Here is a 9,649-nt window from a genome sequence, read left to right on the forward strand (position 1 = left end):
TTGCACACTACATCATTTGAAATCTTCCATCATTCGACATGTATTAGGAATACTTTAATTAATAACAAGTATTAAACTTAATAAATTATTGCAAAAACGTCAGTTTTTTCAAAATAGAAATTCAGTGTAATGTGGTAATTGGTAATATATTTTCAGAATAATATCATATAGAATAACACCAAGAACTTTTTTCAAGCAAAAGGAAATCGATATTTTGAGGAGAAAATGATTTGATTATCACTTTTAAGATTTATCTGAGCCCACGTGAAGAAACGTAGAATGTTACTATGGTTACCGGCATTTGAGCAACATCTTTCCTGGGTATTAACTTTAAATAAACAATTTTGAAAAAGAACTTTCAACAGAAAGGTAAGGTTTTCAGATTAAGTATAACTCCTTAAACAACACAAGAGAAATCCTAAAATTATATTTTTTCAATATTTTAGCACATCGTTACTTGAAATGAACTCTGAAAGGGTTTATTTTTTTTTTACCTTTATATCAGAAACATTGAGAAAATCTAAGGTCAGATTTTCTGGACATCATGGGGTTGTTCAAGAAAAAGAACAATCAGGTTCAACCGTCAAAGTCCTGCCATTCTTTGAACAGTTCGGCCGGATCCATGACTCAGTCTCAACTGAATTTGGCGATTATGGACATGCTCAACTTATCTCAGACTACAAATAGCTGTGATTATGTCTGTCGGGGTAAAAGTTAATTTATTTTTCAAATCTTAAATCAACTTGAAAAGTAAAAGACAGAAAAACAATTTTGACAAATAGTTATAATAATTCTAAATACACGTACCAAATATCGTGCTCAGTAACTTTTATGAGCAAATATTAAATGCTCACTCATGATGATTTTATTTTGAAAAGGAAATCCAATCACTGAATCTGGAAAGAGGAAACAGTTGCTGAAAATGTTGTCTGTAGTGCTTCTTCCTATGGCAATACTTATAGGCATGACGGGTAATGTCTTCGTAGCAACCATAAAAAACTTCATAGAAGCCAAGGACACAAGAGACGCCCTCTTCTTCTCGTGAGGAAAAGAAATTTTATCATCAATAACAACTAACTAATAAGTAACAATAAATTTAAGAAAAGAATCATAATATTGTAATCTTTTCTTTTTTTTAATTTTTCATCAAAATCTTTGCTGGACAAGACTTTATAAAAGAAAATATTAATGAAATTTTGTTTAATATTTATATTCAAATGAGGGTTTTGCAGGATTGAACTTGGTCAAATGATGAGATACCTACAACGAGAACGAGACATGAGCGCCCTCTACATAAGCGCCATTGGCCCAGATACAAAGGAAGTTCTCCTTAGAAGGTACCCGGATACTGACATGGCTCTAGAAAACTTATCGTACTGGCCAGTTAGTAAGAAAAACGACAGGAAGGAATTCCAGTCAAAGGACAAATTTCTGTTGTTTCTAAACCGTCATCGATATCAGCTGGATCTGTACAACCGAACAGTTAAGGAGGAGATGCTATTCTACACTGATGTAATTGATATTTTCATCACTTGGTTATATGATGCTGTTTCCGAGGCAAGATCAGGCTCCATTTGGAAAACTTTGGTAGCCTATCAAGAAATCATCGTTGCTAGCGAATACATTGGGCGAGAACGAGGCATGGGTGTAACGTATTTCGCTTTCGGTGGATTTAGAACCAAGGAAGATTATTTGCTGTTTTTGGAGGCTCAAGACATTGCAAATATAACATTTATGTCGTGTCGGAGATATTCTGAACTAGCTTACAGCATTTATGAGAATCAACTTTTAAGCAATGATTTGATTTTAGCTCCTGTACGATCTATGAGGCTTCAGATTCGGTCAAACAAGAGTTATCAAAGTCAGGGTTCACTAGAAAAGGCAAATGAATGGTTTGACAATATGACTGTATATCAGGATATTGTTCGAGAAACACAAAAGGCTCTAGCAACAAAGATAAACGAAATGTTGACGGTGAGAAGCACGGAAGACATGTACACCATTATAACGATTGCATGTATCTTTGGGGCTGTTTTCATCGTTTGTCCTTTGGTGATTGTCGGTGTATACTTTCTGACTTCGGAGATTCAGAAATACTCCATTTCCATTGCAAATAGGTATGAATATTATTGATATAGCCTACTAAGCTTGCTTCCTAAGCACCACTGGTGCAGACACAAAATAGCTCCTCAAAAATACAACGAAAACGAGTGCTTATTTCTAAAATAAATGTTGAGAATAATGTTGAACCTGAATTGAATTCTTTTTTAGAACAAAAGCATTGAACAAGGAAAAGAAGAGAACCGACACACTCCTATACCAGATGCTGCCTAAATCTGTGGCAGAACGTCTCAAGTGTAACGAGCAAGTGGACGCCGAGCACTATGACCAAGCCACCATCTTCTTCAGTGATATTGTTGGATTCACCAAAATTTCTTCCTCAAGCTCTCCCTTGCAGGTTAGGAAAATATAGTTAAACCAATTTCATTGCTTTGGTAAAATCAAAGAAAAGAGTTTTTCGTTTAATAATTTAAGTGTTTAATTTACAGGTTGTTGACATGTTAAACAGTCTATACACTTGTTTTGACGAAAGAATTGAAATGTACGATGTTTACAAAGTGGAAACTATAGGAGATGCCTATATGGTCGTGTCAGGTAGGAAAACCGTTTAAATGTGTTTTGAATAACGTTTTAATTTTTTACCGTTCAAATATTGTTGATATATCAAAAATTTAAAATAGGTGTACCGAGAAAGAATGGGAAACAGCACGCATCAGAGATTGCAAAGATGGCCTTTGATCTTGTAAGAAAACTTCGCCATCTGGAAATACCCCATCTTCCGGGGATAAAATTTAGCCTGCGTATCGGATGTCATTCAGGTAAGTTTCCAAAATATCATCTTCTTTGTATCAAACGCTTGTGTAATAGCTAATTGGCATTCTGATAAGTCGGTGATCTGGTTTTAGACTGGCGCGTGCAGCTTTTCCTTGAAACGTTCTAGGACGAAAGGTTACGGTTGCGTCGGGTTTTTTTCAAATTACATTCATCCGTATTTACAAATTTAATTCATTTAACGGGTTGCTCTCGGTTAAACCAAGCTTTTTACATCCGACGCTGCATCTAGCCAAAAATCACTGATGGGTGCAGGACAGATTTACATGTATGTCTATGTCACTATTTTTACAATTAATAATATTCAAAACTTAAATGGTGCAATACTTACATTTTGAAGGATCCTGTATACGGATGTTGACACTGATTACATTTGGTGCTTAACTTCTGCAAAAGGAAAAAAGTAGATAAAAATACAAACAAAAACTCATTCTTCTTCCTGTGAATGTGGTTTCTTCGACTTTAAATTATATTGACATTATGGTGTTTTGATTGTATCCGTTTTCCGTGTTTTGAGAAGTTGTAATAACTTCGTACGGTTTTGTTAAAAACAGGTGCTGTGGTGGCTGGTGTAGTAGGGAACAAGATGCCGAGGTATTGCCTCTTTGGTGAAACAGTGAGCGTTGCCTCCAAAATGGAATCCCTTGGAAAAGGTAAGAAATCAAATTCCTCCGTGTGGAAAGAGTTCTCATTCAAACTTTGAGATGATCCTTTATCAGAAAATTATTTTCCTGGATTTCACAGCAAACAAAGTTCACCTAAGCGAGACGACCTATGACCTCTTGACCTCCATCGGCGGATTTACAATGCAGGAAAGGAAGGATAACACTGCAAAGGTTTGATGCGTTATGAAACATAAACAATAATGTGGCTTCGTAAAGTAAGTAAAATTCCTCATTCGTAAATGTCACTGCCTCCTTTTCCTTGTATACAATTACAAGCGATGCAAAAAGAGTACATTTTTTTTTCTTTTTTTCGGATTCGTAGAATGATCTCGACCTCCAGAACGCATTTAAGGGAATCGTCCGCACATACTGGTTAATGGAGGTGGAAGGCGTGGACACGGACTCTGAATCTGTTCACACCGAAAACGACGACGTGCCTCACGAAAGACACGCAGGTAAGACCATACTGTAGTCCTTGGATAGATGGCTGGCAGTACACTTTAATGCATTTTTAATCTTTATTAGCTTTTCATTGATCAATCATCTTGTAGCAAAACACCATTCCAACCTACATCTGATTTAATATCTCCCACTAAATTCAGTACACAATAAAGAAGAGTTCTTCAAACGATTATTTTCTAAAGGAGACATGCTATTAACAACTAATTTGATAATACACGGATATGTTCTTTTCCTGTTTTATTCAGCTTTTATAAAGTTATTAAGATTTTTTTCCTTTTTATTCAAGTACTAGTGTACGTTTAATAACTGCACATCAAAAGATATTAGCCATACCTTTTTTTCCACACAAAATAAGTGCAACCTTTGTCTGTATTACCGTTATATTTTACAGGTTCAAAGAGCTTCTGGCTGCATTAGAGGACTGAAATGATTTAACATATACGTACAAGTATATATTCCTGAAGGTTATGAAAACTGGCGAACTACTGTTATTGACATAATATAGAATACATTGATATAAGTCAATATGTATTATGTAGATGTTGTTGAAAACAAGTAATCATCATTATATCTCTTTTGCCAAAAAAAATTATGCTTTCAGTGAAATTTAGAATTATATTGAATTCTTTTTTTTTAATTATTGAAAAGTCTAAATTCACGGGGTTGGGGGTTGTTGTTAAAGTAATTAATGCACCAAATTTTTTAAATTAATGTAAACCTTCTTCTTTATTGAGTCATCATTCCAACGAATTACATTTTTTCTAATTCCGCAGGTAAAAAATTATGCAGATCTCTTAAATTTCAGTTTTACTTGTACTTTTGAAGTACGCTGGGACTAAATTTCGCAGAAAATTGTGACGGCATATTTGATGTACTTTATTAATACCAATCGAATAAAAAGTTTTAAAGCTTGTAATTTTCCTCAATGTTTATTTGATATAATTGACCAATAAAGGCATCATTCCTTGTCAAATTACGGTTTATTTCCATAGGCATTATGATCAGGATCTCATTTCAGGCAGTCGTACTTTTGAAAAATAGAAGGTAGGGGAAGTCAATATAGAAACATGGCTGTTTTTTTTCTGAAAAAAAAAAGCTGTTCATGCGGTAAGATCACATGTTGTCCCAAAAATAAGAAATAAGATTTCTTTAAGATTTTTACAAAGAATATCCGAAAGTGGAAGTGGGCGATGGTTGTGAACACTATTTATATACTACTTGTAGCTCCTAAAATGACTCATTTTGTATTTGAGACTTTCCTTTCGAAAGGACCTTTCGGCAAGGTGGCGTCTCTTAAAAATCTCCAAGTTGTCTATATAGTCTCTAACACAGTTTTCTTCAATATTTTGAATCTAATTAAAACATTGAATTATGGCAGAAATGCAATTTAAAAAATTGTGTAAATTATCATGTTGTAAATTTTGAATTTATTAGGGGGAGGTAAATGAAAAATTTACAACATGATTTTGCATTTACCCCCCCCCCCCTCACCCCACCCTAGTAAATTCAAAATTTACAACATGATAAAATGTTCAGTTTGCCTTTAAACAAGTACACAAAGCCCTGTTGATCAATTAATTCAAGGACAGTAAATTTTCATTAGGGGGTCTTAAATAACGCTCATAGCAAAGGGAGCTTACTCTTTTCTCTTGGTACCCAAAATCTCTTACCTCTATTTATTTTCAGATATTTTGGCCATGAAAGTATCATGATTTACAAACAACGGATAACTATGATTAAAAGATAACGATTTAATTTATGTAAAATGTCTATATAAAAGCAGCTAGATTCGATATGGTCACCTTCGCCATCTTTGATCACCTCGTATACAAATTTCCGGTTTTTTCCACCAAGATGAAAGATCTCGTACGACGAGATTTGGTTTATTAATATCATTTATCATTGCACATAATCTACACCAGAATTTAGTGTCTATGAACTCCCCTGTTCCTTTCCACTTGAAATATTCATTATAAAGTTCGTCGTTTGCATCTAACGACTTGAGATAGTTCGCTAATTGTTGAGAAGATTCAAATTCTTCTACGTGCAAGTAAGAATTTGGTGGAGCGGATCTTTTGTAGTCGTCGGGGTGCGCTCCCATAACCACAGGAACCACGTCATTCCTGCAAAAGTAAGAAAAATACTGGTCACTTGAGCAAGAATATATTTAAAACAAAGTCAGAACAACGAGAGACAAGGTGTAGTAAAGGAAAAGAAAACTGACTGGTGTAACGTAATAAAAAGTAGAAAATATATGACTTTTAAACGTATTAAATACAGAATATACTCCTGATCTTGGATCTCTAATACAATAACTTTTTATTTTATAATTTAATAAATCAGTTATTAATACTTTTACCCATTTACAGATAAATGTACCATGTCTAATATCCTTTATTTTTTTTAAGTGTACCCCTTTTGCAAATAAAAAAAAAAGTACATGTAGAAACTTGTGGTACATGCATTACATTTCAGAAAGAAATAAAGTCGATCTCTTCAAAATGTAAATATGCAGTTTTTTACAGGTCTGGGAATAAAAGCAATGTAGATCTAAATTAATCGACTGGGAAAAATATATGATAACTTAAAAATAGATAATTATGTTTTGAATCAATGATGCCCCTGTATGTCAACGTATAGCGATGGTTAAACTTTCTAAAATGCAAATCAAATAAGTTGGTACCCAAAGTAAAATCTTCTCTCAAGTAATACAAATGTGAAATATTTGTGAAAGCCCTAGCATCACTTGTTCAAAAGTTATGACCAAGTTAAAGATTTTTTTAAAAGTAGGTCAAACTCCAAAGGGTCAAAGTCAAAGAAAGGTCTTGTCCCAAGGATTACATATTATGTGAAGTACGAAAATCCAGCCCTAACCGTTCAGAAGTTATGACCATGGTTTAAGTTGTATTAAAAGTACACGTATGGCACGCCAAATTCACAAAAATGAGCTAAACATATTTTCACAGTTGATAAACTAGGTTTATCGACTGTAAACTATAGTTTACAAACCGTGAACTATAGTTAACAGTTCGCTAACTATAGTTTTCATCTGTAAAACTATATTTAACGGTTGTTTACTATATTTTACGAATGCTAATCTAAATTCATCTGTCTGTAATAAAACGTTAACAATAGATTTTGTTGATAAACATAGATTCACGTCTGTAAACTATAATTTACAATCGTGAACTATAGTTAACAGTTGTTAATCATAGTTTCACAAATCGTGAAACTATATTTATCAGATCGTTAACTATATTTAAGAATTGTAAACAACATTTTACAAATCGTGAAACTATTTATCAGATAATCTGTTTTGCAATCGCAAATGATTGATTTCAGCGTAGAGTATAGTTTACGGTTCTGAAACATAAATTATCGCGTAAAGTATGGTTTACAGATGTAAAATATATATTAACGTTGTTAACTATAGTTTACAGTCCGTAAACCATAGTTTACAGTCCGTAAACTATAGTTTACAACCGATAAACCTAGTTTATCAACTGTGAAACTATGTTTAGCTCATTTTTGTGAATTTGGCGTGCCATATACATGTAGGTCAAACTCCAGGCAAAAGGTCCAAGTAAAATAGAGGAGGGTCTTGTCTTGGGGATTACACATGTATAAGTGAAGTACGAAAGCCCACGCCCTAGCCGTTCAAAAGTTATGGCCAAGTTTAAATGTTTTAAAGAATAGGTCAAACACTTATGTCAAGGTCAAAATTATTGGTATCCAATGGAAGATCTTATCACAAGAATTACATACAATGTATGTGAAGTATGAAAGCCCTGGCACCAACTGTTTAAAAGCCATGGCCAAGGTTGAAGTTGGGTAAAATTTTGCAAAACAGCTCCAGACTCCAAGGTCAAATTTGATGATACCAAAAGAAAGGTATTGTCACAAGAAATACACATGTCAAATATGAAAGCCATAGCCTCAATTAAACGTTAAAATCAATGTTAAACAGACAGACGAACGGACAGGGCAAAAATATATATATGTGTACCCCCGAATCATCGATTATTGGGGCATGAAAAGATATTTAATTAAAAGATGATTTACTTACATAAGAGCATTCCGGAAAAATTTTTCTGTTATGTAGTCCCTGCAGTTGGAATTTTCAAAAGCTAGATAAAATTTATAATCATTTTTCAACATTTTAAAACAATCCAATTCCACAGATCTGTCGCACTGCTTAGTTCCACAAGCCCCGTATACGTCTACAGGAATATACTTTTGCAGCTCTGTGACATACCCCATTCTATTATTACTGGTGTCACAGTTAGACACAAACATTGCTACTAGCTTTTTCTTCCCGGCTGCATAATTTTTCGGTACTGTCTTATTCTTACTTTCTGTGGATGGTAACCATTTTTCGTAAGGTGCTACAATAGTTGAATCATGACGATATGTTACTGTCCAGTTAAATACATCACCCAACAAGAAATAATCAGGTGTAGCTAATGGACCCTCCAAAATATAAAGAATCCATATTTCATTTGGATCCCTCTGAAACATTGGTAATTCATTAAAACTTATCATGATATTGAAAAGTCTAGCGTCGGCTTTTCGCTTTTGATTATCGTCTCTGTGAATTTCACAGTTTCTTATTGGACAGTTGTCCTGAATAAACTTTTCTTGTCCTCTTGGAACGTCAAAATCTCCACTTCCGCTTATCAATATAATCTTATTACGAGATAAATCCACTTCCGGTTTGTAATTTATTTGTTCATAAATCCTATCTTTACCTGACGTTGTGTCCCACAGTACTGTTAAGTTTGATAACACGTTCTCCTTTACTTGATCGGTATTTGGTGCACACTTAGAAATGTGCCTCACACAAGGTAAAGTTTTCACAATTTCCTTCGGGGTGCACCGAAATATGGAAGCAAAATTAATTACACCAGTTACAACTACAAACACGATGACAACTAATAAAAAGTCTCGATAAAGTCGCTCCATCTTGGAAACCCAATGATCTTTCAATAAAACGTTGAAACCTTAGATAACACCGAGGGTCATTTCACCTGCACGTACTCAAACTTAAGATAACCTTTTATGAATCAACTTAGGAAATTAAGAGAGTAACTCATATAATCAGTCATAATACAGTGTACATCATAAATATTGTAATTTTAAACTATATCTCAAGTTCAAATAATAGTCCCATCCACTGTAACACTAACCTGAGCTACGTCGGTATGCTGCATTATTGACTAGTAGAGATAAGAACTGGTATATCCGTTTTCTGATTATATATAATGAAAATAATAATTTCAGAAATTATTTATTTATAATTATTGATATCTATCAGGTCAAAAAACAAATTTATCAACCAGAAAACGATTACGTACACAACAAAGTCAGAGGGCAAGCTGAGTATCTTTCTCAAAGGGTAATACATACATAAATGATCCGCACAATGGCCAAAAAAGAATCAATAAATGTTTGATATGAACACTTTTAACGACATATATCACACTGGCTGATAAAAAGGGACATATCAGTGGCGTAGCATCGTTTTTGAAAGTGGGGGGGGGGGCAGCCACAGAAAAATTTTTTTTTTTTACTTACGTGAAAAAGTTGACAACCCCCCCCCCCCCCAAAAAAAGGAAAAGTTGCCCAAAAGG

General features: G+C 34.0%; 2 protein-coding genes across 2 annotated transcripts; one reads left to right on the forward strand and one right to left on the reverse strand.

Annotated features, from left to right (window-relative positions):
* Positions 1-538: 538 nt before the first annotated feature.
* On the forward strand, positions 539-4,451 carry LOC134253795 (uncharacterized). The gene is made up of 10 exons (XM_062736381.1): positions 539-707; positions 879-1,041; positions 1,233-2,117; positions 2,272-2,458; positions 2,550-2,655; positions 2,742-2,879; positions 3,447-3,545; positions 3,637-3,728; positions 3,880-4,012; positions 4,411-4,451. The coding sequence occupies exons 1-10, from the start codon at positions 545-547 to the stop codon at positions 4,434-4,436; spliced, it is 1,992 nt and encodes a 663-aa protein (XP_062592365.1). The 5' UTR covers positions 539-544; the 3' UTR covers positions 4,437-4,451.
* Positions 4,452-5,792: 1,341 nt separating this feature from the next.
* Positions 5,793-9,243, reverse strand: LOC134253769 (glycoprotein 3-alpha-L-fucosyltransferase A-like). The gene is made up of 2 exons (XM_062736355.1): positions 8,086-9,243; positions 5,793-6,142 (listed from the first exon to the last, which is right to left on the reverse strand). Exons 1-2 carry the CDS (start codon positions 8,979-8,981, stop codon positions 5,818-5,820), a joined length of 1,221 nt encoding a protein of 406 aa, XP_062592339.1. The 5' UTR covers positions 8,982-9,243; the 3' UTR covers positions 5,793-5,817.
* Positions 9,244-9,649: the final 406 nt, after the last annotated feature.

This window comes from Saccostrea cucullata, unplaced genomic scaffold, assembly GCF_032062105.1.
Source record: "Saccostrea cucullata isolate Sc308-1 unplaced genomic scaffold, CSIRO_AGI_Scuc_v1 ctg112, whole genome shotgun sequence".
NCBI classification, from domain to species: domain Eukaryota; kingdom Metazoa; phylum Mollusca; class Bivalvia; order Ostreida; family Ostreidae; genus Saccostrea; species Saccostrea cuccullata.